The sequence below is a fragment of the Pelophylax lessonae genome (assembly GCF_965119305.1).
Source record: "Pelophylax lessonae genome assembly, chromosome: 10".
Lineage (NCBI taxonomy): Eukaryota > Metazoa > Chordata > Amphibia > Anura > Ranidae > Pelophylax > Pelophylax lessonae.
The window spans coordinates 125,561,287-125,583,432 of NC_138777.1; the positions used below are offsets into that span (position 1 = coordinate 125,561,287).

Below are 22,146 nucleotides of genomic sequence, written 5' to 3' on the forward strand. Positions count from 1 at the left end.
TGTGTTTACAAAGCTGTACACAGGCACCCCCTTGATGAGTTCACCCTTAAATGGACTTCTGCTGTTCTCCTAAGACAGGTGCCTTAGATTTTTAAGGCTTCAACAATGGAGATTGGGTCCTTCTCCAGTTCCTTTACTAATCTTTTTCCCGGTCCATAGGAGTTTGCCTCCTTGTATCTGCTTGGGAGTTGCTGCTTGTATGCTGGACCATTTTTTGTCAGATGATATTCACCCTGACCTGCTAGTGGTCACCCTTGAGATGGCTGTATCCTGTCTACTCCCAAATAGATTGGATCCATTGTCTGGTATCTTGCACCAGTTTTATTTTTAAGGCAGGATCCGCCGACCATGGCTTCAGTCATAATGCCCTCCTTGTCGTGAACGCGGGGAACACCGCTCTTTAAAAACATCAATTGACGTCTACTGACACATCCGCCGCAGAGTCTCCTGCCAATTTCAGCTCCTTCAAAGCTGTTACCACCTTGTCTCTCTTCACTTCCTCCAGAAGGACTTCTTGAAAGGGTAGCCCCCACTTTCCTTTTCAATCTGCAGGGCTGTAATTTTCTGTAAAATGCAAGGTAATATGGCTATCTGGAAGTGTTCTGTACACAGAATGTGTAAAGAATGCCCCCATGAAACAATTTCCTGCTTGGATGATTAGCTCAGGGATTTTCCCAGAAGTCTGCAAGAAGATACAAGTCATATTTTTGTATCCACTGCAACTAAAATTTAATTTTTGGTAAGATGCTCCCAATAAGAAATCATGTCTAAAGGGATGTAGACCCTGCCACTTGCAGCAGCTGGTTGATAATTATGAAACCACTTCCATTAGACTCACTCAGCACCTGGACTGGTTATTGCTGGCCTGCAGGCATCTGCAGATGCTTCAGAACATAGCAGCACTTCAGAGCTGGGTCTAATTTTCATACTAGAGCCTCCTTGAACGCAACCGCAAGGTGACATGACTTGCCAGCTGCAATAATGATGCATCCACCATCGGAGGAAAATGCAGCAGGTTGACTTTTAGCTTTTCCAGGGTATACAGTTTTGACAACCTGTTTATACAGGCCTTTTTCTCTGGCCCTTCCATTCTTCCTGGATGCTGCAGTTGTTCAGTGAAGAGAAATGTGTACTTTCTAACCTTGTGGAGAGTTTCCTTCACTTTACTCCAGGCAATTGCGTCCATAACTGCCCTTGCAAAAGGCTCTATTGGGCAATCGCCAAAGCCTGTGGCCCCTTTAATGCCTTCTTCCGACAAGCTTTCTAATTTGGACACCACCTATTGGCTCTGGTTGGAAGTGCTAGGCAATTCATCCACCGGTATAGAAAAGGGTTATATACCAGCGCTATGGAGTTTCAGTACGAAGTTAGGCTAAATTAGTGGTGTGAGCTGCCTCCAACCTACCTCTGAGGTAGTAGATTAGGAAAACTTGCAAGAAATGTTGGGACCAGCGCTACCACTTTAAAATTGTGTTTGTGCAGATGTGTGCTTCACACGCTATAAAAAGTGCATATAGTGCAACCAATAAATAGAAAGTGCTACGTGCTGTTTAAAACATCAATAAATCATTTTAACCTGGGCTGTGCTCAGTGTGCCATATTAGAAATGTCATATATTAAACATATATACAAAGTGCCAAGTGCTAGTAATGCCAAGTACCACGTGTTGTGATCCGTGCTAAAAACAACAATATATGGCGTCGGTGGATGACCCACCAAAGACACCGCTGCTTACCGCACTCTTTAAGCCGATGCCTCGACACTTCTTGGTCACTGAAACAAAGGATAAGCCTCCATTGCGTAGCATATGTTGTGTATAGCGAAATAACTTAGCATCCACTCACAGTTTAGGCTGCAGGATGGGTGCACCAAGATGGCCGCCGTGTCCGGTCTCTAATTAGGTACACCAAGATGGCGCCATCCCAGCCTATAAAAAGACCGGGAGTAGCGATAGATGGCACGCTCCAGATGACGTCGTATGATGAAACGCGTAGGGCATGGTTTGTGTACGTCAATACGTCACTTCCGGGAACGGTGGTTTGAGCCGGTGGAATGCGGAAGCGGCCCGGCGAACACCTTTCAAGCTGACAGTGAACTCCCTAAACTGTGAGTGGATGCTAAGTTATTTCGCTATACACAACATATGCTACGCAATGGAGGCTTATCCTTTGTTTCAGTGACCAAGAAGTGTTGAGGCATCGGCTTAAAGAGTGCGGTAAGCAGCGGTGTCTTTGGTGGGTCATCCACCGACGCCATATATTGTTGTTTTTAGCACGGATCACAACACGTGGTACTTGGCATTACTAGCACTTGGCACTTTGTATATATGTTTAATATATGACATTTCTAATATGGCACACTGAGCACAGCCCAGGTTAAAATGATTTATTGATGTTTTAAACAGCACGTAGCACTTTCTATTTATTGGTTGCACTATATGCACTTTTTATAACGTGTGAAGCACACATCTGCACAAACACAATTTTAAAGTGGTAGCGCCGGTCCCAACATTTCTTGCAAGTTTTCCCAATTCATCCACCGACTATAAAGTACAGGCTTCATGTATCAATTCCTTGGCCGATTCTTTATTCAAGGTGGCTACTTTCGAGACATCCCCTTCTTTGTTAGTTGTCACTTCTTTCAAGCGGACTTGACATAAAAGCTTGTCAGGCAATGAGTTTCCACCACAAACGTCGCAACAATTAGGGCTGGTAACGTGTGGTGTTTGTAAACGGGGAGCAATAATAATGAAAGGTGAGATGATGATCTTGATTAATGTTGCCTGAATGTCTGCCCCTAAATGGTAAATGTTCTGGCTTTTAGAAAGCTCCCTCCAACCTGAGGTCCTTGTAGGGCTTTATTCTGCTTGTTCTAGGCAGACTTGACATATTAGCTTGGCAGACAATGACTCTCCACCACAAATGCAGCAACTATTAGGGCTGGTAGCCTGTGATTTTTGTAAATGGGAAGCAATGATAATGAGTGATGAGATGATAACCATGATCAACATTGCCTGGATGTCTGCTCTTAGATGGCGACTTGTCTTGACCTTTAGAAGGCTTCCTCCATCTTGAGGTCCTTACAGGGCTGTAGATATTGGCTCTTTTTCTCTCAATCTTTACTACTTACCTAATCCCTATACCCTAAAAGCAATGGGTGGTCTGACTGGGCAGCGTTCCCCAAAGAAACAGAGCAAATCAACAGACTGAAATGAAAAACAGCATGACACAGTAATCCCAGAGCAAGCATTGAGAAGGGGATAGGACGAGCCAAGGTGAAATGCCCTAAACAGCACAGTGATCCTAGAGCAACACTGAGAAGGAGAAAGCAGAAGCCCAGGTGAATGCCATAAAAAGCACAGTGATCCCAGAGCAACACTGAGGAGATAGAAAAAGCTCAGGTGAATGCCATAAAAAGGGAAAACATACCTGAAAACAATAACCACATGAGCATCCAGCATGCATTAGTAGAGAGCTCCACCATGTGTTGCCCAAAAATGCCATAAAACCATTTAAACTATCACATTTGCCATTAGTGATGATATCAGTGCCTGAGCATGCGCAGATCGCCATCTTGGAAAAGGGCTAGCCAGGAAACCGGCCACAGGAGCCGCATCAATTCCTGCCTTTCATGGTCACAGTATACTTGCACTGCTGCAGCCATCTTTGAACTGACAAACGCCCATAAAAAAGAGAAAAGAGGTGAAAAGCATATTGAAAGCAAAGGGAAAATGCTGTCACTTACGTCAAAGCTTGTTTAAAGCTTTCTTTGACAGGCATGCTCCGCCAGAATGGGGCTCCAACCATATAGCTGGTGTAGAGGCTGTACAGGAAGGATTTCCACCCAGGAGAGGCTGAGCTATGCCCCCCCAGACCACTAGAATGGGGCTCCAACCCCATAAAAGCTAAACCTGCCTGGGGCGAAAAATGGTAAGGGATACCTCGCGACTCCAGTCCTGATCAGGTGAGGACAAAAAGGAGAATGCTGCAAGCCAGGTCTGTCTTTGATTTATAGTTAACCAGTCCTATCAGGTTGTGGGGGTGGAGCCACAACCCATTATATGCTGCCAGTAAATAAGGTATAAAACTGCATATTATTTTATAAAGCACATACACTGGAGCACATAGCTTTATCTAACACAGGGGGTTGTATTAAGATAACAAAGTGGCTTTATAATCACTTTAATTGTAGCACCACTTGCAGAATGTAAAAGTAAAAATGTAAAAGTATACAGGTAGTACAAGGAGGTTGAATGGCAGTGTAAGAAAATATAATTGTGGTCAACACTTAATGTCGAGTCCCTAGTGTGGAAAGTCGGTGTGGTGTGCCTGAACCGACGTAAGGGGGGTAGCCTGTAAATAAAGAGGGCACCCCAAAGGTAAGAGGTTGAGAAAAAAGGGGTGAAGGTGGGTGGGATGACGTACAGCGCAGCAGCAGGCCGGCATAGCGGAGGGGCGGCGCTATATAGCCCGCTAGCTCCTCCCACAAATACCGGCCTGCGGCCGAACACTTGTGGTCAACACTTAATGTCGAGTCCCTAGTGTGGAAAGTCGGTGTGGTGTGCCTGAACCGACGTAAGGGGGGTAGCCTGTAAATAAAGAGGGCAAAAGAGGAAGCAAACAACACACTTTATTCAATACAACTTAAGTCACAAGCCTATGAAATGCCAGACTCAACTCCTTCTCTGGGTGAGGAATATAGACCTGGAAGGCGTCTGACTCCCACCGACCAAGCCTTTTAATGATATGGCCTGGCGTGTTATTCCCGGAGGCAGCCGAAGCCGCACCTATCCGGAAGGAGTGACCAGAGTGCGCTGCAGGGTCCCAACCCAGTCTGATACAAAGAGTTCGGATGTAGAATATGAACTTGGACGTGGTGAGGGGAACGCCCAGTAACGTGAAAAGTGGAGCATGGCTGGGAGAGCTCCGGGACTGGGCCACGAACTCATCCAACACTTTGACCGGACACCAAAGATTCCCTGATGGGTAAAGCGGGATGGTAACGGGGCAGCCCACCTGCCTGGTCTTGGTGCACTGGAGCGTCAAAACATAATGATCCCCCCGCTTGACCAGATCTCGTGTGGAGACAAGAACGCCCCTCTGCTGAGGAAGTAACCGTAAACTCCCCGGGCCTGAGAAAGCCGTAGAAGGCCAGGTACATGGCAGCTTTCACAACCGTATTAGCAAATGGCTCAGCAAGTTGGAGAGAGCCCGGAATTTCTCCCCATCAATCGGCAACCGCCTGACCGAGGTATGGCGATCCACCTTGCCAATACCCTTCAGGAGGCTCTTTAGGGGATATGCCCTGAGAAAAGGTAAGGAGTTTGGCTGGTGCGTCAGGACATAGTGTTGGACACCCGCCAGATACAGCTTGACAGTACTGGCGGACAATTTGAGCTGGAGGTGGCAAAAGGCAGCAAAGGCGACCATAGTCTGTACCGAATGGTCGTCCAACCCGAATTCCCCTAAGAACCTTTGGAAGATTGACCAGGCCCGGTCATAGGCCTTCCTGGTGTTGGCTGACAGAGCCATGCGGGCCAGCTCCCGTCCATGCGCCACGATCCGGGCTAGTCCAGGACCAGTTCCTCGAACTCTGGGGTCCGCGTGGGGCATCTGTCGGCCGTCGGGTGAAGGGCGAAAAACACCTGCAATTTGGACCGGGAAAGCGCATCAGCGGCTGAGTTAGAGTGGCCCGGGATATGCTCACAGTACAGAAAAAACTGGTAAGTGGCAGCTATCAAGGTCAGCCTGCGAACCAGCCTCATGATGGTCAGGGATGATGACCGGCCCCTATTGACAATGTCACAGGCCGCCATGTTGTCACTAAAACATTTGACTGCCATCCCTGACCAGCACCTACCCCAGGTGACAGCAGCCGCCACAATAGGGTATAATTCAAACAAAGCTGAGGTTTCCTGGAAAGCTGGTAAGGCAAGTGATTCAGCCGGCCAACTAGCCCTGAACCATGAGTCCCCAAAGATGGCCGCGAACCCGGAATTGGCAGCCGCATCCGTCCAAAACACGGGGGACTGGGAGGAGATGGGCGGGATGAACATGGAGATGCCGTTCCAGCTTTCCAGGAACTCAACCCACATACCCAGGTCCGCCCTGGCAGGAGGATCCAAGTGGGAAATGACGCCCTCCGGAAGACCTGGCAACAGCCGCAGTAACCGGGAGATGAAGGACCTGCCCTGGGGGATGATGCGCATGGCAAAGTTCAATGACCCGATCAAGGACTGCAACTCTTTCCTCGAAAACGACCCTAGTTCCAAAAACCTGCCAACTACCTCACGAATGCGATTAAGTTTGTCCTCAGGGAGGCTAGACTGCATGGACACGGAATCCAGGGTAATCCCCAAGAAATCCAACCTGGTGACAGGACCGACCGTCTTGCCTGGCGACAGAGGGACCCCCAAGGTGGAAAACAAGGCCATGGTACTCCTCAAACTGACCGGCGTGCATTGACTTCGCTCGACCAATAGGAAATCGTCCAAGTAATGCAACACCGTGGGACACCTGGAAATGTTCAGAAGGAGCCAGCAGAGTGCCTCTGCAAATGTATCGAAAATCCTCGGGCTGCTTTTGGACCCAAAAGTCAGCCTGATAGCAAAATAATATTTCTCCCTCCACTTAACACCGTGGACATGCCATAAGGAGGGGTGAATGGGCAGGAGCTTGAAGGCATTGGCGATATCCGTCTTGCTAAGCCAAGCGGCCCTACCTGCCCCTAGAATGGCCTGGATGGCATTGTCCACGGTGGTATAGTGGAGAGAGAACTCGGCTGATGGAATAAGGGAATTAAGGCTAGGGTTGGCGGAAGAATGAGGAGCCGACATATCGATTATCAAACGTTTTTTATTAGTGTATTTGCTCGTAGAGATCCCGATGGGGTTGGTACGCCAGGAGGAGAAGGGGGGGGCCGGGAAGGGACCTAACATGAACCCCTCCTGCACTTCCTTCTCGAGCAAAAGGTCCACCGACTGCGGGTCCTCTCTGGCCGACAGCAAGTTGGGACATTCCAATGTCCCAGAAGGAAGAGACACCAGCCCCGTGTGGAACCCTCCCGAGAACCCCTGAACCAGATACTCCACCAGGTGAGGAGATGGATGAGCCTGCAGGTAAAATTCCAACACCTCAACCTTGACCCCGGCTAGTCATTGTTTAGGGTTGATCCTGGACGGGCACATAGATTTAGTGTGGGCCCTAAAACAGATGGAACAAACATGGAGCAGCCTGCAGGCGCTGAAGCTGCATGCACCCCCGTTAAAGTTGTTACAAACCTGGGCCTTACCTAAGAAAACGATAGGATGACCCAGCTTATCCCTAAGGCCACGCTGTTCTGACCTGCCAGCTCCCCCCCCCCCCGGAACCCCGGCCGGGGAGGATTCCGCCTCCACGGGACACAGGCTGGCAGAGTGTGAAGTGGAGGAGCATGTGGCACAGGAGGGAGGTGCCAAGCCTGCAAAGTGCCTGCAGAACAGCTCGGTGTCCAAAAGACTCCAATCGACCCGTACGTTAAATTGAGCCAAGGCCGCTGCCGCCTTGGCCGAGACTGACTTGTGAAAGTCAAAGAAGGTGAAACCTCCGTATTTGTTCCCTAGATCCACGATTTTATGCAGGTAAAGATCTAACTCCTCCCGCCGATGTGGGTATACGGAACACAATACGTCCCTGTAGATACCGAAGGCCAGGACAAACTCTGGGATCGTGAGTTTCTTATTGAGCCTGGGGTCCCTGGCCTTCATAACAACGGACAAATCCCCGTAATTATAGATTTTATTCTCCACCATATCCTGGGAGGCGATAAGGAGAGCCACCAAGTTTACATCCTTCCCTTCCAAGATATCCTTGCGGAGAGCTGGGGGGACCATGTGGGCCGGGGTGATTATAGGAGAAACCGTAGAAGAGGGGAAAAGGGAAACTGGGGGCCTACCCTGATCACTGGCGGGAACTGGGGACAACACCGGCAAGGGAGGAGGAGGACCCCCCTGAGCTGGACTGGCGTCCTCCAGCTTAGTCAGCCTGTCTCCGATGGACTGCAGGGAAGACAGGATAGAGTCCAGGGTCCCTTGCATAGCTAACGTACAGCCCTGAGAGCTTGTGCCCAATCCCGGATCTTCTGGATGTTCCGTCATCAACCTAAAAAGTTCCGCTTTCCTTGCCGTGGCTGGGAACGGGATCCCCTTCTGGCGTAGCACCGCCGAAATTCTCGGAATAGTCCAAGACCCATATGAACCCAGCGAAGATGGAACCCGACGACCCCTGGGTGTACCAGATCTGGCGGGGGTGCTGGGCCTGGCTGGCGTGGAGGGGGATGAAGATCCTTCTTCCAGGATGGCTCCTTGAGGCCCGCTGTTGAAGAAAACAAAGAACAAAAATGCCCAAGTCCGATTAATACCGTAACGTGCTGGAAGAATCACTGGCTGGCTAGCTAAAGCCCAAAGGCGAAGAACTTAACTACCCCGTGACAGGTGAGGCCCTGCTAGATGCCAAGCGGCTGATGAGAGGCTCTACCTATGATTCTGGCCGAGGGGCATGAGCCACTGACGTGGTGGCGGGAACGTTGGCCTCTCGGTGACAGTACAGAATCAAAACGAGTGGCCGTGACAGGTGAGGCCCTAGCTATAAACCCATGAGAAGGGTGGAGCGAGGCGCTAGCTTTGATTTGGCCCGAGGGGCGGGGAATCTCCGACGAGATGGGGAGTTGGCCTCGCGGGACCGGCTATGAAGGGGGGGGGCTATGGGGCCAGCACCTGAACCCTGACAGCCAGTATGAACTCGCCCTGCGGGGGAGGGGGGGGGGACAACACGAGACAAGAACAACACAGTTGGAGTGCAACAACGACAGTGCTTACAAAGAGGACAACGACATGAAGTGCGGTATGCACAGTGGTGATGAAGCCGTGACGGTGCCCAGGCACCGATGCATCACCAGGTGGATCACAGAAGTGTGGAATGAGCCTGAAGAGCAACCGGCAGGGGCCTAACCACCGGGCGCAAGCCAGACCGAAAACTAAGTGAGTGGAGGAAAGGGAAGAAGTAGCCTAACGGTGTCTATGGGTGACGCCAGTGGCGTCTGTGAAGACTAGATAACCGGAACCGTGTGGTACACAAAGGAACCTGGACCTGACATAGTACCTGATGCCGGCATTGAAGGACATGATGAGAACCTGCAGGAGAAAAGGCAACGGTCAAGGGGGGGTCACCCATACCCCCCATCAGAACATGACATGGAACCAGGAACAACACAACCCTGCCATGCTAATGAGACCCCCCCCAACCCCCGAGCACCAACCCCCCCCCCCCACACAGGGTACCTGAGTGACAAAAGTGGGCACAGAAAATGCAGGAGGACGTGGGAAGAGGTACCGAAGCTGGCAGGAGGCAGTGAGTGCACAGAACATGAATACTTTAAAAAGGGGGTAGCCGTGGCCTGACAGAGAGGCAGGCAGCGTGTGCGTGAGCCAGAAAGTGGAATAGCCGTGGCCTACATGGAGGCAGGCAGTGTGTGCAAAGAGCCTGTGTGGTTTAGCCGTGGCCTACAGGGAGGCAGGCAGTGTGTGCAAGAGAGTCTGCGTGGTTTAGCCGTGGCCTACAGGGAGGCAGGCAGTGTGTGCAAGAGAGCCTGTGAATTAGCCGTGGCCTTACAGGAGGCAGGCAGTGTGTGCAGAAGACTTCCCCCCCCCCTTTTCCCCCCCATGCCCTACAGGTACCTGATCCCCTGCTGAACAGCGGGGAGAAGCAGCCACGCAGAGCTGGCAGCTGGACGAGCAGGCGGCGGCCGGAGGCAGAGGAGATGGGGCGGATGCCCGAGAAGGCTGACCACAGTACAGGCGGAGGAATAGCTGGGATGCCGCAGGACCAGCGGGGCTCGGTGCCAGCAGCGGTGACTCTAAGCTCACGTCCTGCCCGGAAGTCCGGTCCACGATACCGCGATATCCGGCCGACGTCAGGTGACCACCAAAACACACCTGACCAGCCGAATGACGTACAGCGCAGCAGCAGGCCGGCATAGCGGAGGGGCGGCGCTATATAGCCCGCTAGCTCCTCCCACAAATACCGGCCTGCGGCCGAACACTTATGATCTTAAATGTATTTCCACTTTTGCAGCCAGATTTGTTACATGTTCCCATTCACATAGTATAACTTCAAAAACAAACTTAAAAGTGCTGCTTACTTTTTACTTTATGCCCATTTTGTTTACTACTAACAACTCTTTTGGATAAAAAAAATGCTGCTAACCTTTATAAATTCACTTCTCTGAAAACGTTGCAGATGCACATAATTCTAACCATAAGCAAATAATGGTTCAATGTGTGGAGAGTAAAGTTCCATATAGGAATCATGTTTGTGATCCTCCTGTAGATAATTATTTATTTGATTTTTTTATTTGAAAAGCATACTTTTCAATTAATCAGTAGACAATGAGTATATTCAAGTTAGTTTCTATGAAGTTCAGCTTCTATGAATAATTTGTGTATGGGAAACATTAAAATCCTTCTAACATTTTGAAAATTACCCAGAAGAAATGTGATTATATACAAGGGAATCATGGTTACCTTGACCTTCTCCTAAGGTCCAAAGTTCATCATCATCAAAGTGGGAATCTCCACCAATTCCTGATCCTGGAGCAAAAGCATGAGCCAAAAGCCCATCTTTACCATCAAATGGATATCCATCTCCATGTTCTAAAACCCATGTGCAAAAAAAATAAAGAAAAAACAATTTTAGGACAGTGTAGAAACAAAACTTGATTAAATCCGATGAATGATGAGCAGCAAATCATAACAAATTAGACTAATGTGTTGCATGTGTAATGTCACAAAGTTTGACTATAGGACCAAAACACCATTTTCTTGTAAAATAGCATTATGCCATTTTAACCACCTCTGGAACGGAAGTTTTACCCCCCATAACCACTTTTGGACGGAAGATTTTCCCCCTTAATGACCAGGACATTTTTTGCGATTCGGCACTGCATTATTTTAACGAACAATTGCGTGGTTGTGCAACACTGTACCCAAATAAAATTGATGTCCGTTTTTTCCCACAAATAGAGCTTTCTTTTGGTGGTATTTGATAACCTGTGCAGTTTTTATTTTTTGCTCTATAAACAAAAAAAGAGCGACAATTCTGAAAAAAAAAAAAAACAATATTTTTCATCATTTTAGGCCAATATGTATTCTGCCACATATTTTTGGTAAAAAAAATGCCAATAAGCATATATTGATTGGTTTGCGCAAAAGTTATCGTGTCTACTAGTAATGGCGGCGATCAGGGATTTTTAGCGGGACTGCAACGTTGCAGTGGACAGATCGGATGCCTAAGTGACACTTTTGAGGGGACCAGTGACATTACTACAGTTATCAGTGCTAAAAGAATGCACTGCTACTGTACTAATGACACTGGCAGGGAAGGGGTTAACATCAGGGGCAATCAAAAGGTTCAGTGTGTCCCTAGGGGATGTTTTCTAACTGTGTAGAGGATGGACTCACTAGATGAACATAGAAATCTGTGTTCCTGAATAGCAGGAATGCAGGATCCCTTTGTTGATCTGTGACAGAACGGCGTCACAGAATGGCGGTCTGCGTGCGCCCCCACTGACTATTACACAAAACAACGTACAGGTATGTCGTTTTGCGTAATCGAGCCGACCTGCCTCAGTATACAGTATGTGTGGCGGCCTGCCAGCAAGTGGTTATGTGGTTGGTAGGCCTCCCTATAGTGCTTTATGATGTTTAAAACCTCTACTTGGCATACTAATTCTTTTTCAGCAGTATATCAACAGAGGTGATGTTAAACAGGGGTGAGGTGGTTGGGTAAATCCTCTATATAAAAGGGTACATCCTATATATAAAAGCATAAACCAAAATTTGCTCCCCACAGCAGTCTCATTGTATTAAAATGCAGGACTTAGCTTATGGGGAAAGTGGCAGCATGTGGCACTGTAAAAAAAAACATTCTGAAACATCACTGAGAAAGAAATTTTCATAATTCATGTATTTACATGTGTAGTTTAATTTTAAAATGGTAGGAGAGAAGACAAGCGCCACTCTAAGTGCAGTATGACTCGGTATTTAAAAGAGCTAGAGGCCTGAGGGGGGGGGCGCGTGCTCCGACGGCGCGTCGCCTACGTCGTCACGCCCCGCGCTCTACGCTTCACGCCTGACCCGGGGGTCCGCCGCCGGGGGCGCTGTAGGTGTCCCCTGGGTCCGGATATCGCCGATTCCCACGGTTAGACACGGATCTTCGGAGCACATCAGTCCCTTCTCGCCCAGGCATTGGACCAACCGACCCCTTGAGAACATATCCACCATGTTTAAACTTCTTGTACATTGTGAGTACCCAGTATGGTTAATTTTTAATAAATACTGCGTCATAATGCACTTAGAGTGGCGCTTGTCTTCTCTCCTAGTATCCTGCAAGTTCTTCTTCTCCACTTGTGATCAAGCTGCCTTCAAGTGTGCACAGACCTGTGGTATTTATGGACTTTATGGACTTTTCAGATATCATTCAGGTCCGTCACTGTCCCACATGTTTCTATAGTAGGTTTATTGAGGTTCACCTCTGAGTCCTTGTTGCGCCAGTTCACTCTGTTTAATTTTAAAATGGTTGCCCTCTACTTGTCTCTCACTATTTTTGCTTCAGGTAAACTTCTAGCGCATAGTGAATAAAACTCACTATCTTAGTTTGAAGGTAATTTTTAGCTGAAATGTATTAGAATTTTACAATGTGTAAGATAGGCCAATAAAGTAGGAAGATAGGAGAATTAAGTCAGTTTCTGGTAAATATTATAGATGTTTAAAGTTGCAACTGGTCTTCAGGGTCATATTCTGACCACCAAATCTTGGTTTACGCCCAATAACTATCCTGAAAATAATCAGTTATGGTTCACACCATAACAAGCAGTGTAGCACCTACACTGATATACATTAAAAGGGTTGTAAAGGCTGAAGATTTTTTATAAAAATCCTTCTGTGTGCAGCAGCCCCCCTCCCCCCCCCTCAGTTCCATTGGTGCCTGCTGCTGTCAATAAATGTCAGTTAGTCAATCAGGAGAAAGAGGGGGCGGGACCGAACCACAGCTCCATGTCTGAACAGACACAGGGAGCTGGAGCTCAGCTCGGGTGCCCCGTTCTGTCAATATGAGACGCACTGTCAGTAAGAGACGCTCCCAAACGCTGCATGCCCGTGAGACATAGAAAATAAAAATAGCCAATTCGTTTTGAGGATCTAAGTGCCCCCTTCATCAGGGCTTGACTAGCAACAAACTGAACAAATCAGTAGTGAACTGGACTTACAATGGTAATTATTCAAGTGTGAGTTGAAAGTCCAGGCCTAATCAGTGGCTTGTTTGGCAGCCTTCTTTTAGGCATTGACATGTCCATAAAGAGGACACTGTAGGTTATACAGTGATTGATATCACATCACATTTTATCTTTGTGAAATTACCAGTTTGTAATTATTGAATTTGACTTGAACATAATCAAGACCCAGATTCCCTTGAATCTCAGGCAAAGCAGATTTCACATGATTTTCTCATTATTTTTAAAGGATAATTAATTACCCCAGCGGCCAAAGTTAATCATGATATCGGCATCTCCATCCATTAGTCGAGAGAACTTCAGAGGTGTTACATCACTCCAGACTTGAAATGCCCGAGCAAATGCATCATCCACAGTTTCAGAATCCAGATCAGTAGTGTACCCTAGAATCCTAAAGAGAACTATGAACTGTTTAGTGCAAAATATAAACTGTACACATTTAAGCAGTTTATCCACATTCTTCATATTGATAAACATTATTTACTTTAGGAAATGAACAAGAGTATGCCAAAAATGTGTATGAGACATCTGGATTGTGGGTTTCTATGAGCACACAAAGGCATTCCATGAACCTATCTAGCAAATCTTACACTGATGTTCAATGTGTATCAAGTTTGCTGCACAAATTGCACATCCAAATTGTGCTTCTTTTATGATTTCTATTTTTAAAAAAAAAGCACAAAGGGATGTCAAAAATGTATGTGACCAGTACAATAGGAAATTAAATGTGCATGTAAAAAAAAAAATATCATACAATGTTATGTTGGAAACCCAATCAGAGACTCCACTGTATGCAATTGTGTACACGCTATAGCTATGACCAAAGTAGTCATGTGTGATCCGTTTTTTTTTTTACTTCACTTTTAATGATATCATATGGTTTGTTTCCATAAACGATACACGTATAATAGGTATTTTTAGGAATGCCACCACTTAGCCAATGTACAGTCAAAAGCTGGAACATATACAGTAAAGCAAACCATCCTAAATTAATAAAATTAGTGTTCAGTATGTACACTACAACATTGCAAGCCCAGAATAAATAGGATGCAATTTGCCTGTCCGTGCATGATCAATGTGCTGATCTACACACATAAGCTTTAATAAATCAGGACCATTAGATCAGAACTTCACCTGTACGAGATATGGTTCTTTTCCCATTTTGGTTTCCTTGGGAAGAACTGGTAATTGGACACATCTGGGTTACCACATCTTGGCTTTTTCATGGTTTCAATGGTCTTTTGATCGATCTCTCCTGTCTCAGCAATATTGAAAAATTTCTGCATTTTCTTTAGTGTGTCTTTCAGTACCATAATGCAACCATCTTTAGGGCAACCATAGTACTTCAACAGGTATTGCTGCATGAAAAAAAAAAAAAAGAAAACTGAAATAAATGCATTCAAAGCCCAATTCTGGACACAGTTTTGATGTGTAAACAAATTATACCTCTCCTCAATTGTAATACATTGTCTAAATTGCTTCACAGTACTTTAACCACCTCCCACCCAGGCCATAGTACATATACGGCCGGGTGGGAGTCTCGTCCTTCTGAATGGACATTCCGGAACGTCCTTCAGAAGGAGAGAGATTGCGCCGCCGCGGGCACGCGCAGCGGCGCGATCTCGATGTGCCTGTGTCCCTAGGACACAGAGCAACAAGACTCGGCAGGAGTGCCCTGTGATTGGCCCTCCTGATCACATGACGGCTGTGACCAATCACAGCCGTCATGTAATGTCAATACAGCCATTGTAACGGCTTCGATCTCTTCTCCTCCTGACAGATCCTGTCAGTGTGAGGAGAAGGAGAGGATAGATTCTGCAGCCGGGGTGATCAGTGAGTATTTCTAATTACTCACTGATCACAGGGGGGCTCTGTGCTGGTAATCAGATGATTGATTACCAGTGCAGCCCTGGGGGGGAGGGGATGCCACTAGAGCCACCAGGGATGCCCACCCATGACCACCAGGGATGGCCACCAGGGATGGCAAACAGGGCTCAGAGAGCCTGCCAGTGGTGCCCCCTATCAGTGCTGCCCACCAATGCCATCTATCAGTGCTGCCCACCAGTGCCCGTTATTGCCATCTATCAGTGCCGCCCACCAGTGCCCATTATTGCCCACCAGTGCTGCCTATCAGTGCCCATCAGTGCCCCCCATCAGTGCCGATCAGTGCCCCCCATCAGTGCCACCCATCAGTGCCCATCAGTGCCGCCTATCAGTGCCCATCAGTGCCGCCGATCAGTGCCCATCAGTGCTGCCGATCAGTGCCCATCAGCGCTGCCTATCAGTGCCCACCAATGCTGCATATCAGTGCTATCTATCAGTGCCACATATCAGTGCCCATCAGTGCTGCATATCAGTGCTACCTATCAGTGCCCATCAGTGCTGCATATCAGTGCCACCCCATCAGTGCCACCCCATCAGTGTCTCCTCATCAGTGCCTGTCAGTGCGGCGTCATCAGTGCAGGACAAAACGTATCTATTTACGAAATTTTACAACCTAAACAAAAAAACTTTTTTTTTTTTTCAAACTTATCGGTCTTTTTTTATTTGTGCACCAAAAAAAAAAAAAACTGGCGGTGATCATATACCACCAAAAGAAAGCTCTATTTGTGGGGAAAAAATGACATAAATTTGGTTTAGGTACAGTGTTGCATGACCGCGCAATTGTCATTCAAAATGCAACAGCGCTAAAAGCTGAAAATTGGTCTGGGAAGAAAGGGGGTTTAAGTGCCCAGTATTGAGGTGGTTAAAGCCAATGCAGTAAAGTAAAGTATAGTTTCCACTTGGCTTCTACCCTAATATGAGTATGAGCACTGTAGGCCTCATAGATCAAAGCAATAGTGTCCTTTCTCTGCACCCTCTAACCTTGGCCATTCACAAAATACAGAGCTGTAGGTCAATTTGTGTGAATGGCTAAAGAAAGAGAAGATGGAGAAATTACATCAGTGCTATACATCACAAACAAGCAAACCTGAAGTGGTCATGATGCATACTGAATAACAGGATTTATTCAAATGAGGATCTGTAAAATTAACTACATATAAATTAACACCAATACCTATGTTCCTTAAATTGAAACTGAAGAAGTTGGTGCCCAGACCAAACCAACATATACATATTCAAAAGGTGCCAGAAGAGTGTGACCGTGAGTAACACTGTATGAGCCAGATTAATCAAGCAATAACAGTATTTATTGTATGTTTATAGTGTACTGATAAATATTATTTAGTGATGAGTGTAACTGCCATTAATTAAAGATTGAAAATTTTAGGCATGCCCTTAAAATTGAGGAGGTCCCCACAACAGTGATACCCCATCTGAAACACTGGTCCTCAACTCTAATTTTCACTGGACTCTTCATTAACCCTGTTGCTCATGTCATGAGTCAACATAAGAGAGTTTATGTGCAAACTACCAGCCTCTGCAGTAGAGGGAAGTGTGTTCCAGGCCTCATACACTTTAAATATAACTTTAAAAAAAAAGTATACTGGTAAAGGTGAGGTTCGATGGACAGATAGGTGTATTATAAAATGTGATTATTGGTTTGCGCAGATTGTTAGGCAGCTATCTTGTCCTAATGGCCCCTTTGCGTGGTCCATTTGAAATCAGGAAGAGGGGTTGGAAAATGAAAGTGCCATTAGTAGATGTCCAGAATACAAATACAATTTGTAATCTAGAAGATTAGTCAGTGTGTTTTGGAGAATACAAGGAGGCTTCATCAGGGCTACACATACATGAAAGCATTTTTCAATAAAGGACTAAGAAACTACTAAAATGTTCATCTTGTTTGGGATGAATACTAAAATGAATGCTTCATGGCCTAGATCAGTTATTCTCAACTATGGTTAGGAATAGGGTTCCTAGGGTTTCTCCAAAAGTTGCTAGGTATTCCTTTAGCTGTGATGATTGACCTCCCATTTGATGGTGCCTGCATAGTTCCAGGGTAAGTGCCACTAGGCAAAGCCAGTAGTATAGCACCAATGATATTTTACCTATCTGTAAGGGTGGCATTCTGACCATCTCTGTAAGGGTTTTATTTCTCCTACTGACTACCAATGTATAAGACTTTTTATGTATTGCAACCAGATAAATTGATTTCAGTAAGTGATCCGCGTGACCTGAAAATTTTTTTATGGGTTCCTGTAGGGTAAAAAGTTTAAGAAACGCTGGTCTAGTTGATAATAGTACATAAGAATAATGTGGCATACAATCTGATTTTAAATAATCAATAGCATCTATAATAACTATTATAATTCACAATACTGAGAGATAAAAGAGAAATGGAAATAAAAAAAGAAACAGTGAGCTGCACATCCTGTGTACTGGGTGCTGGGAATAGGCAGGCTGCTATATAATTTGAATATGAGACAATGCATTTCCAAAATTTCTTGCTCAATAGTTGCTTTCTTTATTTGTAGCAAACATCTTCTGACCTACACATGCAGGTCAGAAGAGGTTTTGCTTCAAATAAAGAAAGAAACTATTGAGCAAGAAACTTTTGGGAGTGCGGTGACTCATTGTAATGGAATACAAATCTATATGTAAAAAGCATTTAAAACAAAAATGTAACATGGCTAGCAATCCACAGATTGTAGCAAAATTGCAAGGTACTGTATATCAATAAAAAATAAAAGAAAATTGTTGTAGACTTTTATGGACATTGCCTAGAGAAAATTAGGACCTGGGCTGAGCTGGGTGAGTAAAACATTAAATAATCTGAATGGAAGGGATATGTTAGATTAAAGTGGATCTACATTTTATGCATTGTATGAATATGTAGACAATTTCATGAACACTGACATGATACTGTTCTAGACCAGATATTTCATAGCCTATATATTTGATGTATGTGTTTGTAACCCAGAAGAAGGGGGACCTTTGCAATTCTTGAAACGCTTAGTCACTGAGTCGACCTGTGAGGCGACCTGGTCGCCTCACAGGTCGCCGTAGGTCGCCTTCCATAGGGAAGATGCGGGCCCGTTCTAATAGGAGCGACACAAGTCGCTCCGACTTAGAAAAAGGGTCCGGAGCTTCTTTGGGGCGACCCGGAGCGACCGTCATAGACTTCAATGTTATGAAGTCCATGCCGGCCGCTCCGAGGTCGCGGCGCGCTGCTCGCACCGTGACCTCGGAGGTCGCCCCGGGAAGTCGGATCGCCCCAATGTGAACAGGGCCTAACTTTGTTGTTTATAAATAAAGTGTAGTTTGGACTTCTGCTAGTAAAACTGCACTTTTATTGTCTAACCCTTCTTCAAGATTTAAAAAGCCAGTGGCATCTTTTTTCCCATCAATAAATTTCTATTTGAAAATAATTTATGTTACAGAAAACAGGAACACAACACAGAACAAAACAAAGTGACTTATAGCACATGAAGGAGTTACAGTGGGGCTCTTACAGACTTTTCAAGCAAATACTTTCATCGTAAATGAAAGATTTCATATCAGTATACAATGTGCACATAAAAGTCAATCCAATACAACCATTGTAGGTTACAAAGTATCAGAGCTATTCCAAATAACAGTTTTGAGCTTGCCCCCCTACTTCAGATGAGAATACGTTTAAAGATCACCACAAGTATGCACATTTAAATACATTTATCAAAAGTCTGGAATAAATTATTCAATCAATAAACAATTAATGAAAGCATTCACAAGTTGAGCTCATTATTCTCAAAACAAGGAAGTGGTTTAGCGAATGGGTTATTCTCCTACACAGTGCTAGACGCATCCATGTATTGTCCTATTTTCAAAAAAATACAGAAAAATCAGATTTTTTTAAATTTACTAAATATATACAAAAAAATAAATATATACAAAAATACTACATAAGATCTATAAAGTCAGTAGCAAATCAGGTAAATAGAGGTCACTCACTATCATCCTGTGCTGAATATTAAAGTCATGTAGTCGGAATGAGACTAATTCAATGGCACATGGCACATAGCATATTCATACAGACAGGTAATCATACAAAAAGGTAAAGATCCAATTCTGAGTTTAACCCCTTGAGGTGCAAGGTATCCAAAGAGTGGATCCATCATACATTGCCTTGAAAATGTATTCATACCATATGAAATTTTCCTAATTTTGTTGTGCATTTTATTGGAATTTTATGTGATAGACCAACAAAGTGGAATATAATTGTGAAGTGGAAGGAAATGATAAATGGTTTTAAAAAAATGTTTAATAAATAAATACACTATATTGCCATTATTGGGACGCCTGTCCTTATGTGCACATGAACTTTCATGGCATTCCAATCTGTAGGGTTCAATATTGAGTTGGCCCACCCTTTGCAGCTTCAACTCCTCTGGGAAGGCTGTCCATAGTTTAAGAGTGTGTCTCATCATTCTTCCAGAAACACATTTGTGAGGTCAGGCACTAATCTTGGATGAGAAGGCCTGGCTCGCAGCCTCCGCTCTAATTCTGAATTCTAAATCTGAAAAGTGCGGTGTGCATTAGTATTCAGCCTCCCTGAGTTAATACTTTGTAGAACCACCTTTCGCTGCAATTACAGCTGCAAGTCTTTTTGGGAATGTCTCTACCAGCTTTGCATATCTAGAGAGTGCCATATTTTCTCATTCTTCTTTGCAAAATAGCTCAAGCTGTCAGACTGGATGGAGAGCATCTGTGAACAGCAATTTTCATGTCTTGCCACGGATTCTAAATTGGATTTGGGTCTGGACTTTGACTGGGCCTTTCTAACACATGAATATGCTTTTATCTAAACCATTCCATTGTAGCTCTGGCTGTATGTTTAGGGGCGTTGTCCTACTGGAAGGTGAACCTCTGCCCCAGTCTCCAATCTTTTGCAGACTCTAACAGGTTTTCTTTTAAGATTGCCCTGGATTTCCCTCCATCCATCTTCCCATCAACTCTGACTAACTTCCCTGTCCCTGCTGAAGAAAAGCATGCCCAAAACATGATGCTGCCACCACTATGTTTCACGGTGGGGATGGGGTGTTCAGGGTAATGTGCAGTGTTAGTTTTCGTCACACAGCATTTTGCTTTTAGGCCAGAAAGTTAAATTTTGGTCTCATCTGACCAGAGCACTTTCTTCCACATGTTTGCTGTGTCCCCCACATGGCTTCTGGCAAACTGCAAGCGGGACTTCTTATAGTTTTCTTTCAACAATGGCTTTCCTCTTTCCACTCTTCCATAAAGGCCAGATTTGTGGAGTGCATGACTAATACAGTAGTTGTCCTGTGAACAGATTCTCCCACCTAAGCTGTGGATCTCTGCCGCTCCTCTAGAGTTACCATGGGCCTCTTGGCTACTTCCTTGATTAATGCTTTCTTTGCCCAGCCTGTCAGTTTTGAGATGTGAGATGAGACATGAGATGTCCAAAGCTTGGGATATTTTTTAAACCTCACTCTGCTTTAAACTTCTCCACAACTTTATTCCTGACCTGTCTGGTGTGTTCCTTGGCCTTTATGATGCTGTTTGTTCACTAAGATTCCTCTGAGGGCTTACAGAACAGCTTTATTTATACTGAGATTAAAGTTCACACAGGTGGACTCTATTTACGAGTTAGATGACTTCTGGAGGAAATTGGTTCCACTAGATTTTAGTTAGGGGTATCAGAGTAAGGGCTCTTTCACACGGGCGGTCCGATCAGATCCGCCTGTCAGTTTTTTAGGCGGATCTGATCGGATCCTCCATGCAGCTCTATGGGGCAGCGAGTGTCAGCGGAGACACCTCCGCTGACACCCGCTGCCATCCGCATCCGATCCTGTGCTGAAATCTAGACGGATGGAAACCCTATTTTTCCATACGTTCAGTAAGCGGAGCGGAGCGGATCTGATGAGAGCGGACAAGCGGTCCGCTCTCATCCGATCCCCCATAGAGGGCAGCGGGTGCTGAGACACCTCCCTCTCTGCACTGCAAGCGGAGACAGAGCTGTCATCCGCCGGCTCAGCGGGGATCGCGGATCGATCCCCGCTGAGCAACACGGATCAGCCTACGGAGGCGAACCGTGTGAAAGAGCCATAAAGGGGGCTGAATACAAATGCATGCCACACTTGTTAGATATTTATTTGTAGAAAAATGTTGAAAACCATTTATCATTTTTCTTCCATTTCACAATTATGTGCCACTTTGGGTTAGTCTATAACATAAAATCCCCCAAAAAATAAATATACTGTTTTAGTTGTAACATGACAAAATTTGGAAAATTTCAAGGGGTATGAATACTTTTTCAAGGCACTGTACCTCTTCTTAATAAAAGCCCACGATTACGGCCCCCCTTTTTTTTTTTTTGTATCCCATCAATGATCATAAATCTGAGTTGAGACACTGAGCCCACGTTCACATTGGTCCGATTTGACATGCGATTTGACATGTCAAATCGGAGGCAATTGCCGACAATGGCACTGTCTGAATCAGTGCGACTTTGTGGCGCCGCACCGATTCCCAAAAGTCGTTTCCGTACTACTTTTGGCGAATTGGGGGGGGCAATTTCCATAGAACCCGCACAGATGTCTGTGAAATCGCCCCCCAAAGTCGGACAGACATGCTGCCTTGTAATCTTGCGAGTTCAACTGAACTCACACGATTTCAAAATGGCCCCAGTGTGAACCTGGGCTAAATGTCTTTTTTCTACAAAGTGTCTAGTAAGTGGCGATTGTGTCAGCTCATCCCTAATAGAATACTTCTATCGGGCAATATGGTCTCTTGACTTTTTTATTTATCTCTACCACATAAAGTAGGCCAAAAGGACACTTGATTAGATAAATAACAAATGTTGATTAACATGTATAGTGACCTCTAATGGTGATATTATGTCCCTTATGTGGATGTGATAGATATTTATAGTTAATCATG

At 45.5% G+C, this 22,146-nt stretch overlaps 1 protein-coding gene across 1 annotated transcript in view; it reads right to left on the reverse strand.

The window, feature by feature from the left end:
* The window catches only part of MMP2 (matrix metallopeptidase 2), a 317,663-nt gene that overhangs the window by 246,327 nt on the left and 49,190 nt on the right, over nt 1-22,146 (reverse strand). The window contains exons 2-4 of the mRNA XM_082270399.1: nt 14,458-14,681; nt 13,566-13,714; nt 10,559-10,687 (exon numbers count right to left, since the gene is read on the reverse strand). Of these exons, the coding sequence (XP_082126525.1) occupies nt 10,559-10,687; nt 13,566-13,714; nt 14,458-14,681 (502 nt within the window). The remainder of the gene's footprint in view (nt 1-10,558; nt 10,688-13,565; nt 13,715-14,457; nt 14,682-22,146) is intronic.